At 39.6% G+C, this 25,793-nt stretch overlaps 2 protein-coding genes and 1 long non-coding RNA gene across 6 annotated transcripts in view; 2 read left to right on the forward strand and 1 right to left on the reverse strand.

Moving 5' to 3' along the window:
- Positions 1-24: 24 nt before the first annotated feature.
- ORMDL1 (ORMDL sphingolipid biosynthesis regulator 1) lies at positions 25-11,681 on the forward strand. Of its 2 annotated transcripts, none has more exons than XM_067549039.1 (4): positions 25-330; positions 5,373-5,553; positions 7,198-7,349; positions 9,637-11,681. In XM_067549039.1, exons 2-4 carry the CDS (start codon positions 5,380-5,382, stop codon positions 9,770-9,772), a joined length of 462 nt encoding a protein of 153 aa, XP_067405140.1. In that variant the 5' UTR covers positions 25-330; positions 5,373-5,379; the 3' UTR covers positions 9,773-11,681. The 2 variants fall into 2 exon arrangements, with proteins under 2 accessions (XP_067405140.1, XP_067405141.1); XM_067549040.1 differs by lacking the exon at positions 25-330 and adding an exon at positions 389-691.
- LOC137153556 (uncharacterized) lies at positions 7,561-14,293 on the reverse strand. The gene is made up of 3 exons (XR_010919834.1): positions 14,281-14,293; positions 12,720-12,844; positions 7,561-7,572 (listed from the first exon to the last, which is right to left on the reverse strand). It is a non-coding gene; the product is annotated as an uncharacterized lncRNA (long non-coding RNA).
- OSGEPL1 (O-sialoglycoprotein endopeptidase like 1) overlaps positions 13,864-25,793 on the forward strand; it is a 34,482-nt gene continuing 22,552 nt past the window's right edge. For 2 of the 3 annotated variants that reach the window (XM_067549036.1, XM_067549038.1), the window contains exons 1-6: positions 13,864-14,511; positions 18,463-18,533; positions 20,552-20,802; positions 21,475-21,862; positions 23,135-23,339; positions 23,426-23,574. In XM_067549036.1, coding sequence (XP_067405137.1) covers positions 18,519-18,533; positions 20,552-20,802; positions 21,475-21,862; positions 23,135-23,339; positions 23,426-23,574 — 1,008 coding nt within the window. In that variant the 5' untranslated portion in view covers positions 13,864-14,511; positions 18,463-18,518. Of the gene's footprint in view, positions 14,556-18,462; positions 18,534-20,551; positions 20,803-21,474; positions 21,863-23,134; positions 23,340-23,425; positions 23,575-25,793 lie in introns of all 3 variants that reach the window. The other variant, XM_067549037.1, reaches the window with a different exon arrangement.

Genomic DNA, 25,793 nt, shown 5'->3' on the forward strand with positions numbered 1-25,793 from the left:
CCGCGTAGCTCGGCTCGGCTCGGCTCGGCTCGGCGCCCCAGAGCGCTCTGCAGTGCGCCGAGCTGGGAACTGGAACAGGCCACACCACACACCCAGGCGGAGCGAAGGGCACTGGCAGGCCTCGCTGCAGGTCCCTCCTCCCCCAGGCAGCTTGCTGCACCACTGGGCGGCTGGAGTGGCGTGTCAGGCAGCTGCGCCGCACTGCGCAGCGGGCGGGCGCGCGGGCAACCCGCTGGTGGAGGTGGAGGAGAGTTGGTGGCGGGGAGAAGCGAGCTCGGTCGGTGGCGGGGCGATCGGTTCGGCGCTGCGGAAGGGAGGTGAACCCAGGCGGTAGGTTCCCTCCGCCCCCTTTCCGTGAGTCGGATGGAGGGTGGGGGAGGAGGGTTGTGCCCAGGGGAAATGGGAGCTGCCGTCATTGTGTAGGATCCAGAGGCGCCCCACAAAGAGGGCTGCACTCCCCCAGTAACAAAGCAGCGGCAGCAGGCCCTGCATACGCACGATCTCTTCCGTTTGGGCTTGGAGAGGGGCTCCTCCCTTTAGTGCATGGGATCTCTGCCCTGCAGCAAACGGATCTAGCTTGCTGCAAGCTGTGAGGTCTGCCTTTGCCCGGATTATGTGTCAGACTGGCTACGCTACGGTGGAACAGAAAACGAAACGAAGGTGAAACTTTCCAGTCACACAGTGAATGCAGGTACCTAGAGTCAGGATCTAGAGTGGCTATTGTCTGTAAAGTGACTGGACGGCTGCTTTCTGGGTAATCTCCCATGCCGCACTCAGCAAAATAGCAAAGATGAAATGTGCACGGTTTTTTTGTTTGTTTGTTGGTTTGTTATTGGGAAGAGGGTTTTCCCCTTATCTGCCTACAACCTGGAATCTAGAGTGGCTGGGCTCTTGTTTTAACTGGAACTCTGCCAGTGTATGGTGAAGGTAATCCTCCTTTCAACGATTCTGGAGTTTGCCTTAAAGCTCTGTATTCATGTGATCAAGAACTAAAGTATTAAAGGCCTGCCAACACTCCCAGTGTTCTGAAACGTTTTAAAATTCCACGGGCCAGATTCTAATCTGTGTTACGCTGAAGACTGTATCTGGAGTTAATTCTGTTGGCTTCGCTGGGTTTGCTCTGGATTCAGGCAGATCTGACATCAGATTCTGACCCCTCTGTAGTAAATTGTGTGTGAGGGTGAAGCTAGAAGGGGCAAAGATAATTAAGCAACACTTAAATGGCTTTTCAAACAGATTAACTGTAGCAGTGGTCAGTATATGGTGTGTATGAATATGTGAGAGGGTGGGAATTGTTTTTGCTTTTAAACATTCTGTAACTGGTTTTCCATTAATCAGATCTTAGTCCAGAATGTGATATTTCTGTCTTGAAGTTGTGCTCTACTGTTCTCTGAGGCACTAGTAGACTTGGAAAAGATCTTACTGCAGCAAAGTAGCAAAAGGAGTAATAATAATAATAATTAAAAAGTTAGGAGCGTTAAATCATTCATGCCCCATTTATCCCTGCCCAGCCTCAGCATCCAACATGAGAGAGGCAGTACCAGCATATGGACTAAAAACACAATTTATCTTAAATATAGGCTGAAAATAGAGCTAACAATTAGTGTTTGACCAGGTCTCTTGGTCAGGTTCCATCTGTAAAAGAAAAAACTAGTATCCTCGTCTTCAGATTGAGGGAATGGTACCTAGAGTCCCTGGAATCACAGGACCAGCTAACTTCTGAGACAGATAACTATATGGAATTCAAGTTTGCAATATGTGACTTTCAGCTGACACCTTAGACCTGAGATCTCTTCAGCTTGCATTGACAATTAAGAGCTTATGAGGCTTTTCGTAAGACTACGTATTTACACCATTCTTACTGCGTAATATATCCTTGTTTCCTTCAGTTCCCAAACAATGGTCACCTCTCATCTACACATCTCACATGCACCTTTTTCTGTAATGTGCCGAATGCCATTTAGCTGCTGCCTTTCACCCTAGCGGTGGCTCCTTTTCCATGGTGCTGTATGTATAACTTTAAAGTGCACTGAGATGAAAAGGTATATAATTTTATCATTTCCATCCTCTTAATAGTTTGTAAATAAGACTAGTCCATCCACTGTGCCCATCATTCAACTGAAAAAGTTTCAAAGTACCAAAATGTGGCTTGGATTCTGGCCAGAACCAGGAGATGTGTGTAGTACACCTGAATTCATCTTTGTGGTCAAGAGAGAGAGTCTCTTATGAAGCTGATTAAACAAGAAGAAATGGCAGAGGAAAAGACCTATGTGATTGTTCTAGTATATATACTGTAGAAATCAATCTGGATTCTCCCATTAAACTGCATTGTTGATGGGAGTGACCGCTACCACATTTGAAGGCAGAGGTTTGTTTCTGATTTAAGAGTTGTAATTCATCCTTTGCACGTGCAGATTTGGAAACAGGTTTGTGCAAGAACTGATTGCAAACTGCATCACCCCAGATGAATCTGTGGTTTCTATTTTATGCTTTAACCCACAGCTACTGCTTCAATACATTCCATATACTCTGACTTGCTTGCTAGGCTGAAAATGTTGTATTTTCCTAGGAAATGAGTAGAAGTAGTTCTAGACTTACAGGCCGTGACAGCATGAAGGAGGTAAACTTTTTTTTAAAACAAGTGGTGGATAAAAATGGAAGAAGTCATTTTAATATCCAGGGCCAAGGGGGTGAGGGGACTGGGTCTTCTCCTATAAATGCTATCTGCTCCACCTCAGCTATCTCATAGGCAAATAATTAAAACTTTAATATTAAAATTATTGGCACCTTTCACTTAGATATCTCAAAGCACTTTTCAAAAGTTAAGCCAAACACTCCTGTCACGTAGGAATTATTCTTTTACTGATAGGAAAACTGATGTATAGAATGTTTGAATGATTTTAGTAGCTGAATCGTAAAGTCATGTGTGGGTGATTTTTTTTGGTGGTTGTTTTTTAAAGAAAGAACTTAAAAATTGGACAGTAACAAATTGCAAATCCCAGTGGGGAATGACCCTGGTGATAGTCTAAACAAATAGCTACAAGCACGATTGAAAGGTCTATTTCCATCACTTCACACTGACTCAACTGACATTCTAGTATTCAGAGTGATGTTTGGGGCTGTGGTGTAGGTGGTTGTGTTGATTTGTGGGTTGGTTATGTTGTGCTGGGATAGTTCATAGAGTCATACACTATGAGGTCAGAGGGACCATTATGATCATCTAGTCTGACCTCCTGCATAACACAGGCCACACAACTTCACCCACCCACCTCTGTAATAAACCCCTAACCTAAGACTGAGTTACTGAAGTCCTCAAATAATGATTTAAAGACTTCAAGGTACAGAGAATCCATCAGCAAGTGAGCCCGTGCCCCATGCTACAGAGGAAGGCAAAAAAAAACCCAAAAAAAACCCAGGACCTGTGCCAGTCTGCCCTGGGGAAAAATTCTTTCCTGACCCCAAATAAGGCAAATCAGTTAAACCCTGAGCATGTGGGCAAGACTCACCAGCCAGACACCCAGAAAGAATTCTCTGTAGTAACTCAGAACCCAACACATCTAACATTCCTTCACAAACCATTGGGCATATTTACTGCTAGTAATCTAAGATCAGTCAATTGCCAAATTAGGCTGTCCTGTCATACCATGCCTTCCATAAACTTATCAAGTTTAGTCTTGAAGCTAGCTAGGTTTCTTGCCCTGCCCCCTGCTCCCCTTGGAAGGCTATTCCAGAACTTCACTCCTCAGATGGTTAGAAACCTGCGTCTAATTTCAAGTCTAAACTTCCTGATGGCCAGTTTGTATCCATTAGATCTTGTGTCCACATTGGCGTTGAACTTAAAAAATTCCTCTCCCTCCCTTGTATTTATCCCTCTGATGTATTTATAGAGAGCAATCATATTTCCCCTCAGCCTTCTTTTAGTTAGGCTAAACAAGCCAAGCTCTTTAAGTCTCCTCTCATAAGGCAGATTTTCCATTCCGTGGATCATCCTAGTAGCCCTTCTCTGCACCTGTTCCAGTTTGAATTCATCTTTCTTAAACATGGGGGACCAGAACTGCACACAGTATTCCAGATGAAGTCTCACCAACGCCTTGTATAATGGTACTAACACCTCCCTATCTCTACTGGAAATACTTTGTCTGATGCACCCAAGGACTGCATTAGCTTTTTTGATGGCCACATCACATTGGCGGCTCATAGTCAAGATGTGATCAACCAATATGCCCAGATCCTTCCCCTCCTCTCTCACTTCCAACTGATGCATCCCCAGTTTATAGCAGAAATTCTTGTTATTAGTCCCTACATGCATGACCTTGCACTTTCCACTATTAAATTTCATCCTATTTCTATTACTCCAGGTTACAAGGTCATCCAGATTATGTATGATATCCCAGTCTTTCTCTGTATTAGCAATACCTCCCAACTTTATATCAGCCACAAACTTTATTAGCATACTCCCACTTTTTGTGCCAGGGTCAGTAATAAAAAAGTTAAATAAGATTGGTCCCAAGACCGATCCCGGAGGAACTCCACTAGTAACCTCTCTCTAGCCTGACAGTTCACCTTTCTGTATGACTCATAGTCCCTCCTTTAACCAGTTCCGTATCCATCTTTCAATTTTCATATTAATCCCCATCTTTTCCATCCAAATAGTATGGATTTGGGTGGGTGGTGAAAGAGGGTTTGTGCAGCATGTGTTGGGTAGTTGTGTTTTGTATCTAGGGGCTTGTGCTAGGATATATATGTTGATTTGGGTGCATGACAGGTGTTTCAGTTGGGACAAGTATTCCACCATCCATGCAGTCTCCCTCATAAAAGAAGTTGTCACATGCAAATTAATTGTACAGTAAGGGTGGTGACTGGGTGAGTTACCTGTGATATGACAATGGTTATAGGCGTCTAGGACTCTTGGTATAACATATATACATGTCATACTGTAGCTGTACATCACATACTGGTAGGTGTAATTTGTAAAGTTAAAATGGGTGAAAACTTAAAAATTGGACAGTAACAGACCAAGAATCCTACCAACGATTCAACCTGGACATATTATAAACGAAAAGAGTCTTCAGCCATGCTTGTAGCTGTTTCCATCACAACATACTGACTCTTTGGACATTCTAGGCTTCAGAGTGACAATCCTAGATTTTTGTTATGTAGATAATCAAGATCAAACTACAAGTCAGAGTCAGAACTCTTGACTTCCATGTCCTGTGCTCTACCCAATGCTCTTTCTAGCTATATTACCCTATTATAAAAATATTTATTATAATAGTCTCTCTCCTAGTCTGAAAATTGGATGTAGAATATACTGAGTATCTCTAATATATGAATCTTGTGATCTCCATCTTCATACAATTTTGTTTTTATAGAGTAAAAATGAACGTAGGAGTTGCCCATAGCGAGGTAAATCCAAACACGAGGGTGATGAACAGTCGTGGAATGTGGCTGACATATGCACTTGGAGTTGGCATGCTTCATATTGTCTTGCTCAGCATTCCCTTCTTCAGTGTTCCTGTTGCATGGACCTTAACAAATGTGATTCACAATCTGGTGAGTACTCTGTCTTGTAACAGACATTAAGAAACTAGCTGGCAATTATTTATTTAAAGTGTAGGAGAGGAGAAAGATACAACCTACTCTAAGTTGTGTAGACAAGGAAATTGAATTGGCCAGAGTGTCATCTTCTGCAATGAACTTTCTCACAGTCCATTTACAGTGGAAGGAACTATATGTTACTGTTTTTAATCAGGGGGAAAGAGGGAACAAGTGTAGGTGACAAATGGGATTGTTGATTTTTAGTGTTCAACCAAAACATTTTGAATCGGGGAAACATAGAATCATAGAGTTGGAAGGGACCTCAGGAGGTCATCTAGTCCAATCCCCTGCTCAGAGCAGGATTAACCTCAGCTAAATAATCCCAGCGAGGGTTTTGTCAAGCCGCATCTTAAAAACCTCTAAAGATGGAGATTCCACCACCTCCCTAAGTAACCCATTCCAGTGCTTCACCACCCTCCTAGTGAAAAACTTTTTCCTAATGTCCAACCTAGACCTCCCACCCCTGCAACTTGAGACCGTTGCTCCTTGTTCTGTCAGTTTTAAATCAATAGAGATTTTGGAAAGCTAAGCCAAAATGTTACAAATCATAAATGCCAATTGGCTTGCTAATAACTATGCATTCTGTTCTATTTGTAAGTAGATAACCCTCAAATATTAGTGGGAGTAGCAGACGTATTGAGAACATACTCTGTGTATAACCCCCTGGTATTAGCTATTAATCTAGCTGCAGAACTCGGAGGTTACACACACACACACACAAAAAATTACAGCATTTCACACTCTTAATCCTAGGATGAAAATATTTGTTTGGCTTTATGACTTGTTTACACTTTGGGAGAAGGGATCATATTAGCTCTGTATGATTTAAAAAGAAAGCCCTATCTTCAGGGCCTGATCCAATCTTCATTGAAGGTAATGGAAAGATTCTAACCGATTTCAGTGAACTTTGGTTCAGGCCTATAGTTAAAATGTATACATGAGTATAAATGTTATGTCAAGGTTAGGAAACCAGGGACCACAGTCCATCAGTTTGTGCCATAAATGAAAGTCATTTACAGTTCCTAGGCTCCTGAGACCACCAACAACTGAGTATCAACAATAAAACTATATGATCTGCCACAATATGGAAAAGATTGCTGTTTTAAGAAAGGATGCTGTCCTAAAAAAAGGTCTCGTTTTACTAACTAGACTGAAAGTTACCAAGCGGGTAACTTTTCTTCATCACTACTGACTTTAATATTGTGTTTTCTGACTACTGATTAGTAACCTTGAACTTGTTAGAGCTCTTACTTACAGTCTGTTCCATCATATAATCGTTATTGTGTAATCTAGTGGATAAGATTGTTATCCAGAAACTTTGGTTCTAATCCTGGCTTTGTGACTGACCTGCCGACCTTGGGCAAGTCACTTCGCTTCTTTGTGCTTCTTTCTGTTCCCTCCCTCCCCTCCCTTTTCCCTACTTCTATGCTTTGTCTGCCCAGGTTGTAAGCTCTTCCTGGCACAAACTCCCTTACTAAGTGCTTGTACCATGCCTAGCATAATATGGCTCTGATCTCTGATGGGGCCCTGAAGAGGCTACAGTAATACAAAACATTTCATAATAATAATGCCACATTTTACAAAAATTTATTTTCCCAGGGAATGTATGTATTCTTACATGCAGTAAAGGGAACTCCTTTTGAAACACCTGACCAGGGTAAAGCCAGGCTGCTAACACACTGGGAGCAACTGGACTATGGAGTACAGTTTACATCTTCACGAAAATTCTTCACAATCTCTCCAATAATTCTGTGAGTTCTGAACTGTTAGAATGATTCTATCTTGTGTGTGTACTTGAAATTTAATATAATATATATATGTGGAATAAAAACTTTCAATTAATCAATTAGTTATACTTTACATCTGTTAAATCTTTTTCCTTATTTATTTTTGTCTCTATTTGATAGATTTACAGAGCATGTGTTTGGTGATTAAATTAGTTTACAATTGTTCTTTTCCATGCAGTTTTGAACCCTGTAATTGAAATAGAGGCCCAATTTAGCAAATATTAACAAGTGTAAAGGTTTGCAGAATTGGCTTTTAATGAGGAAAATGTACTGTTAAACTTCCCAAAGTACCATGTGCATGCTGAAGATAGTAACTCAAGTCTCAGTATTTGTGATTTCATCTTTTGTAAACATCAGAAGTGCTTATCTCACACTTGCTATGAACTTTGCCACACTTCTTACTGAATCAGATCCATACTACATGTCAGTTTTGCATTCTGCTAATAGGATTATTTCTATTTACACTAGTTCTGTAACAATGCAAATACAACTGATTAGAAACTTTACACAGCCTAGCCTGTGTTGATGGAATTATACCTGCAACTAATATACAAATAGAAAGTAAGTCAGTTAAATACTAAGGGACCAGTCCTATGAAGTGCTAAGCTGCACTTTTCAGGATCAGGTCCTACACCAGCATTTGAAAAACTTAAGACACTGGGTAGCCAAAGGACTGAATCTACTAGTAAGCAGCCAGACTGAGTGATAAGTGGCCACCAGCAAGATCCAAGGACAGCACATTGATGAGAGATCTATCCCTCCTGAGAAGCAGGAGTGTGCCAGAATTTCTAACTCTTCAGGGGCTCCAGAAGCTTATATGGAAGATGGCTAGTTGGCTCCAGAAGCTTATATGGAAGATGGCCAGTTGTTTTTTGATAAAACTTGAAGTCTCCTTCTGCTTTTCTGGCTTTTGAGGAAAAAAGTATTTCTTGCTGTTCTCCACCTTAGATTCTCCTGTAGGATAGAATGCATACTACACTTTTCCTCTCTAGCCTTCTAGCTACTGCAGGGAAGGAGGTCTATGCCAATCTGCCTCTCCCAGACTCATTTTTTTCTGCCCCCCTTCCTCCCAATCTCAACTTAGTCACCTGCCTCTGGTATGTGTTCATAGACTTTCTAAGCATCAGCAGAATGAAACTGATCTGATTTTACCCACAGGATGCTGAATGCAGCAATGAAACATCTCAGAGTGTTGCTATAGTTTCCTTTTCTACAGCTTGGTGTTAGCAGCACCAGCGACACTGCAGATTTGGAAAGAGAATTCTACATTGGTTCATATTTAGAAGGCTATTTCACAATCATAAGGGCTATACACTTCTTAAATTTTTAATACGACTTCACAGAAGTACATGTCACTATCTTCCCCATTTTTCAGGGAAAGCCTCCCACTTGCTGGTGGCAAGAATGCAGGAGCATTTTTTGTTGGCAAGAATGCAGGAGCTTTGTTCAAGCTGTGCCTTCTGCTCCCAAGATGTAAAAACATCCAATTACACCACTTCAGGCAACAGAAGTTTGAAGAGCCACTCCCCAAAACAAGGAAATTCACATCGCTTTTTGTTGTTTTTTTTTTTTTTTTTTTTTTTTTTAAGCAAAGAAGTGGATTGTAACAGCAGAAAAAGGGGTGAGACTACAGGTTCAAAAAAAGTGTGAGACGGCTGGCAAAAAGCTGGAATCCATGGCATGCTAACTTTTCCAGTAGAACTGGTTGTCAGCTAGCTAAATTACAATAGCAAACTTGCAATGGAAACATCAAAAGGATTGCGGGTTTTTTTTTAAGACTTTGCTGATCACAACTATACTCAACTTCTGGGTCGTCTTTGCTTTACAGAACTTCATATGCCTTGTCATTGAGTTTATTAAACTAATTAAAACTTATGAGAAATAGTTTTATATTTTAACCTAAATATAACACCTTGTGCCATTTAAAACCTGAGTTCTCAGCTGGCCTTGTATCTTTTGAGTGTCAGGACTTCAGCTTGAAAGGGTGGGGGAGGGAAAATCTGATCCCTGATCTTAGAGTTGTGGGATAAAGATGCTGGGGCCATAATTTATTGAAGCTATAAAAGCTTCTTAAAGCAGGATTTTTAGCTCAGGAATATTTCTGTCCTGTGTCATTCTGCTCACTCCCTGCTACCCCCCATTCCCTGAAACCTTTCTCAGTCCCCTGATGACTTTACTATTTTTAAAAATTCTATTCATTTAAAAAAAACCCAAGATTTGTCAGCTCTCTTTGCTCCCTTTGTTTCTGCAGGTATTTCCTGGCAAGCTTCTATACCAAGTACGATCCAGCACACTTCATCCTGAACACAGCTTCTCTCTTGAGTGTGCTTCTCCCCAAGTTGCCACAGCTTCATGGTGTAAGAATCTTTGGTATCAACAAATACTAATCAGGAGATGTAAAACTGAAGCATTCTGACCAAAACTGACTGTGGCTACTGCTTTTTCTCAGGTGAAGGAATGGGTAGTCTGCTGTACTATTTATCTAGTAACATACAATGAAATACTTTCACAACTGAGATCTAATTGCTACTTCTCTGGATGCTGTTTGGACTTTTACAGGAAGATGCTTCTAAATATTTAATGTGAATGGTACATCTTTCAAAGAGGTTTTCCATGAAGAACTGGGCAGGCCCAGCTCTAAAACTTAATCAGTACTAAGAGAATACATATGCCCAGCCAACACAAGTGACTTGCAAAGAGGGTATGAATATCTTAGTTGAAATGTAGGGGCAACATTTCACAAATCATCCAGTCAGCCATAGTAAAAGCAGAGCAAGTTAATATGTAAACACAGAATCCGCTGTTAAAGAACTGTGAGGCCTCATGCTTAGATTATGTACAAGTAGATAGTTACTGCTTCTGGATTATAAATGGTTCGCTTTTGCCAGTTTAAGGGTTGTCTGTCCACCTGTAGGTGTTGCCAACCTAATTTTTTTTTTTTTTTTTTTTAAACCTGGCAGCCACTGTGAAGAGTGTACTCATGTCTTATCTGTTCCTGTGGCCTTAGTTACAAAGACTTCTCCACTCTTGTATGGCAACTCAAGGGATTTTCACATCAGCTTGCTAACCCGCTTTTCATATACTGATGAAACTTGTCAACACTGTAGTTACTTTCCAGATACAGCTGCTAATCTGTTTTGAGAAACTAAAGCACAAAATTTCTAAAAACAGAATACTTATTATGATGTAGATTTGGGCAGTCTTCTCTATTTGACTTGTGGGCCATGTTTTAATGGGTAAGAGGCCTATAATGGCCTTTTTAGAGGTGAGGCAGCCCAGTTTTGGACATTTATACAGACTGCTCGAATATCCAGGAGAAACCAATTTCTCTAGCTAGTTAAATGACAAAGTAAAAGCCTAAAGTGGTGGTGGGTAAGTAGCCAAGCTATAGAGTTTATTCGTATGGTCCAGCAGAAGAAAATGTAGATGTTTGCATTTCTTGCAACACCTTGACAAGAAGTTCAAGAAACATGCGGGAATCTAAATTTCAAGGGTGTCTCCACTACTGTATAGTACTGTACTACTCTTGTGAATAATCAACTCTATAATCAGAGTGAAGGCTGTATATGCTGGGGCCTCAGCATTTAGTTTTGTCTTGAAACAAAGAGCCTGTAAGATATGCACAGTAACTGCCGGGTCTGAGAAGCTTAGCAGTTTTAATTGGCTTGGATTTGAGGGGTGGGGAGGACGGGACTTCATTATGTTACCATAAGAACTGTGGCATTTAAGAGCATGGTCCTAGTTTCAGCCTTGGCCACAGTGATTGCATGGGATGTGCACATGCAGCAACACCAACACCTATATAAGGACTTACCTTCTGAAATTCAGTCAAGTGTTTAGCTACTGGACATATTTGTCTCCCTTATTAGGAGAATTTTTCTGGCTACTTTGGCTGGTGGAAGATTGGCTGTAGTTTGTCAGCAATGAGCTATGAAATTTCATAGCAATTGAATGGCTCATATGAGTCAATGAATCTTCAAGTTTAATAATTATGAACCAAGTGATAACTGGCTACTTAAAAAAAAAAATCAAGTTTGCTTCACAGGGCTATGCTAGCTCTCTGAAAGTGTCTTGTTTTTGAAAATATCTTTTTATATAAATGACAATGAGTTTGAGACTAGGAATCATATCAACATTGTACTTTGTACTTTTTGTTCGTTTTACCAAAAATTTTACAACTGGTGGTGTGCTTTTGTAAATAGATTGTTGATAGTGACATAGGATTAGTGTTTGAAACACTATGTAAAACTCGTCTAGAATTGATAGGAAAACCTTTAATAAATGTGCAGGACATCACTGTAGTAGCCTTTTTCCTTTTCTCCTCAAATGGAATAACACTTTTTCCCCAATTGCTTATGTGGTTTACAGAATTTAAAATAATTTGCCCTAGGATGGCTTTATTTCTTTGTAGTATAAAACAAGTTGTTCAAAATGCACATCTGGCTTTAGTCTCTTCTATAAGAACAAAACACTGAGTTACATGGTACATTTTACCACAGCCAACTATTCAATTCATGAGGAAACATTAACACACACTCACTGAGTCTCTCTCCCCCTACCTGAACCCATGTAATTGCTACAGATGGCAGTTAAGGGTATTGTACCCTACAGTGCATGTGATGCAAAGAGACAACTGAATGTTTTACTTTCTTCATGTGCTTATATGATCAACTAGTATTGAGCCTACTTTGAAGTTTTAAACATATTTTAATGGGGCACAGGTGTTAAGGACTAAAAAGCTTACTTGGGAGCCTGCATAATTCTTCAAATGCCATCTCAACTCTCAGTAAGTCTTTCTATATCTATGCCCAAAAGACCCCCACTCCAACATGAAAATAAGACAAGTATAATACTGATTACATGGCTGGAAGTCATCTGGAAGCTTTTGGTGTATCATTATACAACACAGTACTATAGGTAGAGCTAGTAGCAACTCTTACAATTTAAGGTTACCCCACACTCTGTTATAAGATTCTTATTGCAGGTATGGGGCTTTCCATTATAAGACCCTGCATTTCAGCCTGAATGGTTGAAGCTTGGCAACTTCCACAAGTGAGGCAGGGCTCTATAGATAACATCCTCCTTTACATTCTTTGAACACTCTCCATCCTGTGCACCGAATGAAGCAGGGGTCTTGTGGAAAAAATAGTATGTGGTGATGTAACAGAGGACTGTATCATAATGGATATGCATAACGGGGCACAACTAAGGTTGCACATGAAACCTTAATTCTGATATCTCCTAACTTCTGAATACTTGACTTTGAACCTTTAACTTTCTTTTAATGTATTTTTAAACTTAATACAAAAATGCATAAGTAGACTGTGTACTAACCTAACGAATGTAAACTCCCACAGCCGCTGTAAACTTAATTTCTTCACTATTGTCTTCTCTATGCAAAATCCTCCTTCAATCATTTCTTCCATAATGACTACGACTAATACAAGTAAAACAGTCACCTAACAAATTTTAAGTTTACATAAAAAACTATACTTGAAACCATAATCTTGATCACACCATACATGTTCTATATCTTGTTTAAATTGCAAACTCGTGAGGCTAGGACTATATCCTCTTTTGTGTTGAGTGTAAGATCCAGAAAATAAATCTGAAATCAAGACACTGCAGAGGGAGTATGTGTGAGGGAATATGGGTTTTTTGGAAAGAGGCATATTATTAAAAAAACCTAAAGGAAAACCGCTCTGTTCCCTACCTTGTGCTGTTTACAACTCTTCCAGCTCTGTTGTAAACTGAGTTTTATTAAGTGAATATCTGTAAATACATCTAATGCTTCCTCTCTTGCCTCCCCATCTGTATAAAATTTATTTTGGTGGAAGGCTGTATCTTTATTTACTAATTTTGAAATTCATACCTTTGCATATCTTAGCTATAATGAAAGCCAGTCAAAGCAATAAACAGATTTACTATCTGAAAAGAATAAGCACATCAGCTTTGAACAGTAAACCAAATATCACTGCTTTCAGCTACTTGCCTTTGCTGTACGTTTTGGAGCCAGGGACCTGATTAACAGCCTCAGCAGGGCAGGATAAATCTGGCCCATCTCATGTACCCTGGGGATGGTTTATGGGGAGCGGCCTATGGTCACTTAAGCTTTGAGGTGGTGTTCCACCCTTAATGCTTCATGGCCTACTGAACTATGGCTAGCTCAGTCTAAAAGGGGGCCATGGAGGGAGAGGGCGACTGCAGAAGTGGCAGAGAGAGCCACAATGAAGGCGACAGCCTCTGGAAAAGCAGGGATGAGTAGGCTCACATGACTGAGCTGGGCTGGGCCCACTCCTCAGTGTAGAGGGGTGAGCACCCAAGGGAGGAACAGGTGGGCAGAACAGGTGAGAGGCTAAAGCCCAAAGTATCCTTGGGCCCCCGTGCCAGCCCATTGGGAGCTCTCAACCAGCATTTTGTGCCCCCCTCCCCACACAACACATACTAATTAACGGGGGCGGGGGGCATGCAAGTGCCTGGTTTGCCAGAACAAGACAGGCTAAAGCCCAAAGCATCCCCGGGCCCCATCATCCCCCTTCTGCAGCACCAGGGAGCTCAGGGCCGCGGGCGGACGGGTCCCAGTGAGGCTGCTGGGAGAAGGGCTGAGGCCAAGGCCCCGCCGGGTGGAGCATCTGTCTCTGGCCTGTGCTGTCCCAGGCGCTCCGCCATTACCGGCGGCACCCGCCCTGGGTCTCCCAGCACCCAGAGTCCCAGACATTGCCCAGCTCTGGCCATCGCCGGGGACGGACTGGAGTCACCCTGCTGTCCCCGAGACGCCTGTAGTTAAAGCCGCCCTAGGCTGGAGGCTGTGGACTCCAGCGCGCCGGCTGAATTCCGCCCGGAGCATGGGGAAATGGCTGTGCCCTTAATAAAGATGGCGCTCGCAGCTACTTGCCTGTTTTTTTCTCGTGACATCCCGGACTAAGGATGGCGCTGCGCTCCCTGGTCCTCCCCCGGCGTATGTCTCGCCTTCCATTGGCTCATCAGCTTTGCCATGTGACCGGGTCCTGCTCAATCCGGGCAGCGAGTCACGTTGCTACGGGGAGGCCTCCGGGGCCGGGTCAATTAACTTTTGGAGGCCACAAAGCGCAGTCGCTCGTCGCCGCTGAGTGCTGGCGAAGAAAGAGTAAGAGCCTGAGGGGCAGGCGCAGGCGCGGGGAGACCCGTGAGGTCGGTGGCGTGTCTCCCTCCGAGGCGGGAGCGGGAGGTGAAGACGGAGACTCCATTTCCCGGGAGTCGGGTCTTTCTCTAATCCAGACTGACGGGGCGGGTGTGTGAGGCTGGGCCCGGCCAGGCCGGGCCGCTGGCGCTAGTAGGTGGGGAGGTGGGTTGAGACACGCCTGAGGAAGATGCTGTCAGCGGGACTTCGTCAGCCTTTCCCGCCGGCGCTGGGGGATTTGCTCAGGGGACGTTGCTCAATCTCCGCTCCCTGGGGTCAGCAGAACAGCCCCAGCTCTTCCCTCGGGGGCATCAGGGAAACTCTCTTCGTATCCTCATTGCAGGGACTGAGGTTACGTGACTTGCCCACCCTTTATCGTCAGTTCTCCCTGCCCTGGGGAGAATTTCTCATTGAAATTCTGCTGCTGAAAAGGAACCAGAGCATTGCAGCTGTCGCGCCTGCTGTGCCGTTTTCCTCTCTACTAGCAGCTTGTGATTTACAGACAAACTCCTTTGTCCATTTATTCTCTCGATGCAGCCACGAAACAGCCCCATCTCTCTCTCTCCAGTTACACCACCATTCCTCTTCCGGTACCCCACGCAGAGTTTGATTTAAATAATTTGCAGAACTGTAAGAACTAAGAACTTGTAAGGCTTTGATTTTTCCTTCCATTATAAAATTGTGCCATTTAATTCAACCTGCCCTTCTCCAATGGTAAAACCCCACTGGTAGTTGGAGTTGGTCCTGCTTTGAGCATGAGGGTCGGAACAGATGACTGCCTGAGGTCCCTTCAAATCCTCATCTTCTATGATTTTATGAAAACATATTTATTTTTAATAATATTTCTGAGTCACAGATAAACACTGCCAGGCAATAGCCAGAAAGAGACAGATGGAAAAGCAAAAAGGGGAAGCCCTACAGGTCTACATTACTAATTCAAAATCCCTCCCGTCCCCCGATTTTATCTATCCACTCGTTATTTCATTTGGGGGAGTTTAAACAGTCAAGAATGCAGAAAGAAAATGAAACCTGTTTACATGCAGGCTGATTCTGTTGTTGCCCCCCTCAGTGTAATTATCTTCTACATATAAACACGCCATTGCACACAATATGATTGCTACCATTGTAGGTGCAGTTAGGTATAGAACTCTAGAAATGTTAAAAGGGCTAATGAACAAAACTCCTCTGTCAGTACCTCATGTGAAACGGTGCTTTCAGCAAAAAAAGGATCATTCTCCATAGAGATATGTCTGTCTACATCTGTGTTAGTAGTAACATTGGTGATCAGTTCCCCAAACCTCTTTGTTATCTAAATAGATTAGGGGAAGACAGGGACACATTTTTTATATATAACCCCTATGCCAAAAAATGTTGTGCAGCCCATTTAATAGCCACACTACCAGAGCAGGAAAGATCTGTTATTGAAGATAGTTAAGGCACAATTTAATGCTGAAGCAAAAATAAGGTAAGATACCACTCTCAATCCCAGAATAGTTCTGTTCATTGAAATTAAAGATGGAACAGGACTGAAATACTAATCCCAAACAGTTACCAACAAAACAGATGCAGATTTTCAACAAATTTCTTATCTAATACTGGAAAGATTACATCTTCAATATGATGTCATATAAAACAACTGCTTGATGTTGCAACAAGTTTTGCCTCAGCAGCAGCAATTTCCATAAGATGAATAAGAAAAGCCATAAGAATTAGCTAAACTAAACATTTTTTTCTAAGCAGCATCCAACATAGCAAACAGCTTGGGAATTTACTTATTAAATCACACTTATACTAAAAGGCTTAGAGAGAGTCTTGAAGAATGATGCATTGCAAAGTGAATTATTTAAGTTACTAACCAGTTGATCCACGTTGTTCTTCAGACATATCCACATCTTCGTCCACGTCATTTTCTCCCAATAAGCAGTTTTCATTATATTTCATTCTTGTAACTAGGCCCTGCATCTCCTTCTTGCACTGCTTACACTTGACATGCTTTCCTTTTTTATCCAGGGAAGGAATTTCTTCAAACTAGAGCCATTAATTCATTTTTATGAGACTAAGTGTAGGTTTAGCATGTTTGTGATGAGATTCAATTGTAGCTGTTATTTTTTAAATGAGATAAATTTAGTATTTTATTGATGATTTTTAAAACAAATAAAAAAAATCTGACAAAACTGATTTTTTTTTTAATCATTGATTTTTATGCACCTGGAAAAAATACAGAAATACAGCTTACAGTAGAATATTGGGAGGGTATCAAAAGACACTTCCTTTTGTTCAAGCTTATATTCCATTTTTAAGACATCCAGAGATAATTAGCAGGATGTATCATATCATTAAGCATATCTCGTGATCTTTTCCTGTTGTAACCTACATCCTTCCATACCTATTTCCTCCTCCCAGTTTGTTGTCATCTCTTGTTGATTTAAATCTAATTGTAATCTCTTCAGGGAAGGGATGTGTCATTTTATTTGTCTGTAAAGCACTATGCACAGGTATGGTGTTACATAAATTAGACATAATAAGAGCAGAAAGGAGAAAAAGTTGGTTAGCAGGTTCTCTTTTCTTGTGTTTTTCGTCACCTCATGTCTTAAGGTGGGTTTTCTCTGTGCAATCATCTAACCAAGGCCTTATGCAGATGGGGTCTGGAGGCTCTCCACTCTTTCATTTAATGGGAAGCAGTGTGATCCAGTAGCTAGGAGAGGGGATTGTGACTTGAGAAATATGGGTTTTGTTCCTGGTTGTGTTGTGACTCACTAGTCAGTGTTGGAGAAGTCACTTAATCTCTTTCTATCTCAGTTTTCCCATCTATAAAATAAGGATAATGAGTGAAGTTCTCCAAGATCTATGGATGAAAATATACTATTAATAATTATTTTATTATTTTGGAACAGCTATCTTAACTCATTTGCTTCCCTTTCCTTTTTACATTCATGCTCCATTTTTCCTTCCTGGGTGCTTGGTTCCATATTATGTCAAAAATAAAATCAGTATCTTTGAATAGTTAGTGGATGCTTTTGAAAGTAGCACAGATAATTATGTTATCAGGTGTCACTTTCCTGTTTTAAAAAAGGCTCAATCTAATCAGACTAGTTTGGATTTAAATAAGTATCCAAAAGGGCATGTTTCTCACAGCATGTATAAGAATTGGACTGATTAAAAATAGGAAAAGTAGGAAAAAAAGTTATTTTAGAAGAAATGCTTTTACATTGTGACCTGCTGTAACATAAACTTGGTTTGATCCGGCTCACAGTGAAGACATTGGGTATTTTCCCATTGACTTCAGTGATAGCAGGACTACAAGGAATTACACAGAAACCAGTAGCATGAGGGTGTGCGAGCTGGGGGAGGAGGGATGATCTCCTCTTTCCCCATTTATGGACAGAGCGTAAGAAAGCACCACAGCCACTACCAGCCCTGTCACTGAGCAAGAGCCACAACACCTTTGTACCCACTCTGTGGATTCATGTCCCGATTCCATGTGATCACAGATGCCATGATCACATATCTATAATTTATAAATACGTTTTTTGTAAATTAGGGAACAAGTTATTTTATTGTTTACTTTTTAATGTTTGTGGTGAGACTACTTTAAATAAATAAAACAAACTCATTCTCCCAGTATTTATCATGGTTCATCTTATTATGCCTGGCTTGCTAGTATGATGTTGCCCATTTATTTGTTCCTTTGTTGTCTGAAATAATACCTTTCTGAAAGCTTGAATACTTTTTACAGTGGAAGTGACTTATGGTAAGTCTGGTTCCTTATAATAATGGAGTATTCAGGCATATAAACTATAAGGTATTTCTTACACAATTTAGCATTTAGGAGTGTAACCAAGCACATCTGCCTATTTATACATAATGTCTATGCAGAGTTTTCTGACATTTACTGTGTGTTCTGTCTCTCTCTCACAGAAAGGTGTAAAACATGATACCAACAGTTGGAGACTGAACAAAATCTGTTCTGAAACATGTTTTGGGCACAGGTAAAACCAGAAATTAATTCCTTACCAGTCTCAAAATCTTAAGTATTAAGAAAAGATTTCCTTTTTCTGTTTTCTTAGCAAACACATGTTTTAGCTCAATAGTTTATAATAGTAAAAAAGTAAGGGATACACTACTCAGGTCAGTTTCTGAGCTCTAAAATTATGACTATTTTAGAAAGTTAAAGTTACATTGTTGTGTTTGACCTGAAACTTGATCTACTTGCATTTTCTTTGAAATCCACATAATTCTTTGTGCAGGAAACTCATAAAAAAGAAAGCACTCTTGAGAAACCCTTCAGTAATAAACCAGCAAAACTGGAAAAGGGAACAGATATCATTTTCAAGCTTCCAAGGAGTTATTTTATAAAGAGTGAGGAAAAGTAATAATTTTTTTGAATTGCTAAAAATATTTTGCCAGTGGTTTTATTTTCAATTAACTTTCCATATTTAGAGAGCGTTTTCAGTTCGTTTTAAAAAATATCTATTTGGTTAGTCACTTACTGTAATCTATTGTATACATTAATTTGTTTTGTAATGTAATTAAAATTCAGTTATTAAAGCACAGATATTGTACCTACATATTATATATAGATAGTGTTCATCTCATGAATTTGCCAAAGTGGGACCATGTCTTACTACTGAGAAACTAGACAGGAGAGCATTTGAGAAGCATATTAAACCCCAAAACAATTTTTTTCTTTACCTTAGGTTAGGCAGTTTGGTCCTCCTATTGTTTGTACCTCTTCCTGAGGCCTGAGTTGGATTTTTTGGAGACAGTGGAGACTTTCTTTCTATGTGATCCCTCTAATGGGATCCATTTTTTTTTTCAAAAAAATTCCTCTCATTTTCTTTGATGTCGTGTTTATTTCTCCCCCTACCACTATGCGTCCCTAGCAGGATATTTCCTCATCCTCCACCCCAAAGTACTTTTAATGTTAGATGTTAGCAGCACTTTTAGGCTCTATTACTAAAAGTACCAGAGCACTGGGGATTTAATGCTACTAGTGCTAATATTGATCCCCACTGAGACACCACACCATGATCAGCAACTGTCCTAGTACTGGGAAAAAAAATTGAGTCAGAGGAGGACTGTGGCCAGATCCTAAACAGTGTTAAGGAGTCTTATTCCTATTGAAAATGGGTGTTAAGCTCTGAAATACCTTAGAGGACTTGGACCTGGGGGCCTAAGGCATGCTTCAAAATATATTTTTAATAGAGCACTATTTAAAATTAAAGTTGCACAGGGATTTTCATCCAAAATAGTCATTTTCAGAGGTCTATCAAAACATATCTTTAGGGCTGAAATTTGGCATATTTATTCTAAGACCAATACTGAATATTTTGGGAAAGTCTGAGCAAAACAGTTCTGGTTTGAATTAGGACGTCTGTGGAAAAAAATACAATTTTGCTATCATAAAACAAGATTGGGAGACATAAAAGAAGTGTTCTACTACTGACTCCAAGGATCTAGCCCAGCATGTTGCTATGTATCCAGCTGTAGATATGCAAAAGGAGAGAGAGAAAATATATGTAATAGTTATAGGGCACGATGAAATTTTTATTGCCACAAATATATGGTCTTATTGCTCATGAATGGTGGAGCTGATTGAAGGGAGCAGGAGACTGGGTCTGCTTCTCCTTGGGACTTATACCAATGTAAATCATGAGTCAATAGAAATACACTGGTGTAAAACCTGGGTGAGAGGAGAATTAGGTCTTATATATGATTAGATTTCATTGTAAATTATGTAAGAACCTCTGTTCTGGTATCAGCTAAACCTGTTCACTCAAACCTCTAGTGGGCATAAGAAACAATGGAATATCAGAATTTTTAGTCTCTTCCCTTTTCCTAAACATGAACCTATTAGATTAAATTCATTCATTGGTGCATTAACTTCACTGAAGTGACAGTTTTCATGAATTTGGCCATTACTTTTAAAATTACTTGTTACTAATATGACTTTGCCTGGCTAAATTACTCCTGTGGAATTTGAATTCTGATGATTGTTTCTGTACAGTTCTTTTCTAGGTATGCCTTTGTGCAGAAGATTATAACAATGAGCAGTGTAACCAGATGCATTTCAAAATCAGTTAAACCTGGCTGGGCTGTGTGTTTAAGAAGCAATTTCTTTACCTCTGGCAATAATTATTCTCCTAAATTAGTTCTGGGAATAGAAACTAGCTGTGATGATACAGGAGCTGCTGTGGTGGATGACACTGGCAACATCTTAGGAGAAGCACTACATTCTCAAAATGAAGTCCATTTAAAGTAAGTAGACATTACCATGGATGCTTTATTTTCTAACTGCACTTGTGTTTAATATGACTACTAATACTATTGTCATTTATACTTGTCATATTATAGCAGTTCAGTCTGTGCTTAAATACTATCTATGTTTCTTTGAGAGCATTTGATGAAATGTACTAGATATTTGTAAAGCTTTCTCTTTGGGCCACATGCTACTCTTGCTCAGATAATAAGAAATGTTGAGGATAAGAAATTATGTGAATTGGTAGCATTTTCTCCCACTCACTCCATTAAGGGGTGGGTTCTTATGAAATATGAATTGGTTCTGATTATCAAATCTGGTGAAATTCCCCAGATCCACCAATCCTCAAGAGTGTGTTATTTACATGTCTCCAGTTCTGGACAAAGGTCAATTAGAAAATGGACATTACCTGCTGAATTCCTGATGACAGAGAGGTGTTGCTGGTGCACAGCACCAACTCCTGTAAATTGTCTTGGCACAAGCTTAGGGCTAAATTCAAATAGGACATAAACCAAACAAGAGCAAGATTGGACTAGACAAAGCATTTGAGAATACAGTGTAAGGAACAGTCATGACATGGCAGGACTACCACGTCTTTTCCATCTCTCTTTTCTATTATTCTGTCTCTGTTATAAAATATGGACACTTCATAATTCTTTGTTTCTAATTAGAACAGGTGGGATTATTCCTCCAGTGGCACAGCAACTTCACAGAGAAAATATTGAGCGAATAGTAAAAGAAACACTCTGCCTCAGTGGAATCTCTCTCGATGAACTCTCTGCTGTTGCAACTACGATAAAGCCAGGACTTGCTTTAAGTCTTGGAGTGGGATTAGAATATAGTTTAAAATTGGTGGACAAGTATAAAAAACCTTTCATCCCCATCCATCACATGGAGGCACATGCACTTACAATTAGGCTGACAAACCAAGTGGAATTTCCTTTTTTAGTTCTTTTAATCTCTGGTGGCCACTGTCTCCTGGTAGTAGTACAAGGAGTTTCAGATTTCCTTCTGCTTGGACAGTCAGTGGATGTAGCACCAGGCAACATGCTTGACAAGGTAATATTTCAGTAGGGATTAATTTATGCATTTTATACCAGTGCTTACATTTGTTGCATTATTTACATCATAGTTTGTCTGTTTCTTATGGTAGCAAAAGAAGAGCTATGTAATCTTTAGGAAACAAGGATTCTGGCATTGCCTTAGGTAAGGATTTCTGTAAGCATTAGAGCATCTAAGATTTTTTTCAGCAGTGGAAAAACAGTGGAATCCAGCAACAGGTTAAGTTAATCACTTGTGTGAATTATTTCTACTCCCTATATTTTATTAGCCAATTTTTATATTGCCCAGACCCTAGGTGGGTACCTTAAATAAATCTGAATACATTAATTTATTAAATATTCCTTGATTATAAAATGGGCATTATTAAAGGAGAGATCTGATTTGGTTGGCATACATTTAAACTATGTGAATTTTCATTGTAACCATACAGGTTGGAACAAGTTAGCCAATATCCTTTCTAGAATATCTCTACAGTCAACATAAAGAACAACAGTACAATACAATATAAACTTTCATTTTTTTCTGCAATTTGAAATACTATAGATTTGTGGGGCTTAGAGGCTACTAAAATCTATGCATTGCATTTATTTAATTGGCACTAGTAGTTTTCAGGAGGCAGCCAGCAAGCCATAACCTGGATGACCAGCCTACACTGAGGCTGGACATAGAAAGTTCAACAATATATGCAGTAAGGGTGCTGTTTAAAATCATGTTTTGATTTTTTTAAAATGACCTTATGTTACTAATTGTGCCTGAGAGAGTTTGAAAAGTTTAGTTAATGTTTCACCAGTTATATTATATTGCTCACTGGATAAATAAAATTAAGCAGGCCAGCTTCTGTTTCTTATTCTCAAGCACTAGCACAGGTTTTCAAGGACATTTTAAAACCAAACTTTTTAAAATAATTTTTAAGAGTGAAATCCTTTCTATTAGTGTTAACCTGGAGGTCTAATGTACCTGTGAGTGTCCATTTCAAACAGCGTAAGAATTAGATTCTTCACAAAATGTGAAGATCCTCATTCACCCAATTTACTATAAAATTGGATTTGATGTTAAAAACCCTCTAACCTTAGCCTCAACATTTATCATTGTTCTTTTCCTCATTGCATCTAGTACACAATATGTAAACTCTGGGTCAAATTCATCCCTAGTATGGAGTTCCAGTGGAGCAGTACAGTTTACATCAGGGATAAATTTGGCCCTGTTTTTCCCCAACTCTTCTTTCCAAGTCTATTGTTAGCATAATTAGATTCTTTTGTATTTTTCTAGGTAGCAAGAAGACTCTCTTTAACAAAGCACCCAGAGTGCTGCAGCATGAGTGGTGGAAAAGCTATAGAGCACTTGGCCCAACAGGGAAACAGGCTGCATTATGAACTCAGAGCTCCCATGCAACATTGTCCTAACTGCAATTTTTCCTTTTCTGGACTTCAGTCCAGTGCCACTAGAATAATTGTGCAAAAAGAAAAGGAAGAAGGTATTTTTCAAAGTAAGATGTATACAAATTGTACACCTGACCTGCAGTTATACTTGGAAAAACCCATTTGCTCACAATTTCTTCAGGTCTTCAGGAGGGACACCTCCTGTCCTGTGTTACAGACATTGCTGCTGCAGTACAGCATGCAGTAGCTCTTCATATTGCCAACCGAACACACCGGGCCATTCTATTCTGCATAAAAAGCGGCATCCTATCGCAAACAAATGCAACTTTGGTAAGTTTATATAATTAGATGTATTAGGAACATCTATCCTCAACTTTAACATCTTTTACTCCAAACGATCTCAAAGCATTGTATAAAGTTAACAAACTGATATGCAAACTATATGTAGGGATAGCATCACCCTCCACTGAAATACTATAAAAGAAGAATTCTGAAATAGTACCACTGCATATACCCTGCAGCCATCTCTGGGTGAAACACATAATTTGTTTCAAGAGTACAGAGAAATACTAGAAAGCAATTTAGGACAGGAACTGAAGAATAATATCTTAAGCTGAAATTACAAGAGGAATTTACAGGTAGACAGAATGATCCAAGTTTAAATTTGGCCAGGACACTAGGATTAACCCCCAGTGTGGTAAAATGTACCATGAGATTTTTAATTACCAAAGTGGTCAGGACCATAGTTCTATGTCTCATCCAAAAGAGGGTACGCCAGCAGAACATTACCCTTCCTCCCTTCCCCCAATTCTATGTTGGGACATTTAATAAGCATTGACTTAGAGAGAAGAGTGGCACTTTTTGAGTTGCCAGCATTACTTCCTTTAGTACCTTGGTTGTCCTTAGAGCTTTCCTATCCCAGTCTTAACATGATTCAACTCAACTAAATTTGTGAAATCTTACAGCCTAAGGTGGTATGGCTGTAGTGTATTTGCAATGGTACTATTTCAGAATTCTTCATTTATAGTTAAAAATCTCTCACTTTTTGTCATAATAAATTAGGAAAATTAATATTTTTTTAATTATCACACCACTAATGCTAGTAGGCCATGCACTTCTATTCTTACAATTTTTCAATGTTGCTTAAAGCTTTATGAAATACAGTTAAAGTTTTAAAGCTTTTTGGGAACATGTGAAATTCTCTGTTAATTAACTTAATTTTATAACTTGTTACTGGGTTTATATATTTTCTTATTCAGTTTTACTAAGCTCTCTTCAGTAAGATAACTAGTTTGTCAGAAAATAGGACACTTTCATGAAATTCTCCCCACCCCAAATTGTCCCTTTCTTCTTGAAATATTTTAAAAAGTTGACATTTTTTACTTCCTCTAAAGGTAAAAAGTTTAGTTGCTGTAGAACTTTGAAGATCACTTGCCTTTCCATGTGTTATAGCAACTTAATTGTACGTGAAAATTTTCTAAAAATGGTTATATGCCAAATTCAATAAAACTTCCAGTAATATTCTCCATTGTACAGGGACATATGAGTGCCAGAAAGCAGAGTTTTCAAGGACTTTTATGGTTGGATGCATAAAAAGATGACAGTTTTTAATTGACTCTGGATCTGTGATGCTAAAATTACATTAACTTTGTTTTTTAAAGGATGGTGTCTTTGCCTCCTTCAGAGGACCAGAAAGTCATTTTTAACAGCTAGCATTTTTACAGGACATTTAAAGTATATAAAAAAATTCTTATTTGAATTAGATTTCCAGTAAACTGGAGCACTGATGCTGATTGACATCTCTGTGCACTATTTAATATAAGCAGTGGATACAAATCATCATTGTATGTGGGTAATCTAATCCATTCCTAAATCTTCCTTAAGATGGGTATTAAATCTAACCTTGAATATATAGTGATGATTCCACAACTTTCATCAATTACTTGTTCCATAGCTTGCTATTCTTACCTTTTAGCATTTTCTCTTATAGTTAGCTTAAATGTGCCTTGCAACAATTTACGCCCATTACTTTTGTTCTGTCCTACTTGAATAACAAGATTAAAGCCACCTGGGACTAACCTTCTGCATAACAGAGGCCATAGAATTTCACCCGATAATACCTGATATTTGATAGCTGCCCTACTTATGACATGGCTTTACATGCTGTATTTGTAGATAGTAATATCTGTTCAGTAATCTTTTAATTAGACTACATACGCCCAATTCTCTTGTCCTTTTCTTTTTGGTTAGGTCTTAATTTCCCTGTCTATTATAATTGGTTGCCCTCTTTGAAATTAGGGAATAGCATCCATATGCAGAGAGATTAATAAGACTAAGGGGAGATATGATAAAGGTCTATATGACAGAGGTCTAGAAAATTTTGACTGGTGTGGAGAAAATGAATAAGGAATGTTATTTACTCCTTCACATAACACAAGGACTAGGGTCACTCAATTAAATTAATAGGCAGCAGGATTAAAACAACAAAAGGAAGTATTTCTTCACACAACACACAGTAAACCTGTGGAACTCTTTGCCTAGGGATGTTT

The sequence above is a fragment of the Emydura macquarii genome, unplaced genomic scaffold (genome assembly GCF_026122565.2).
Source record: "Emydura macquarii macquarii isolate MOO-44397 ecotype Brisbane River unplaced genomic scaffold, CSIRO-AGI_Emac_v2 contig_1253, whole genome shotgun sequence".
NCBI classification, from domain to species: Eukaryota; Metazoa; Chordata; order Testudines; family Chelidae; genus Emydura; species Emydura macquarii.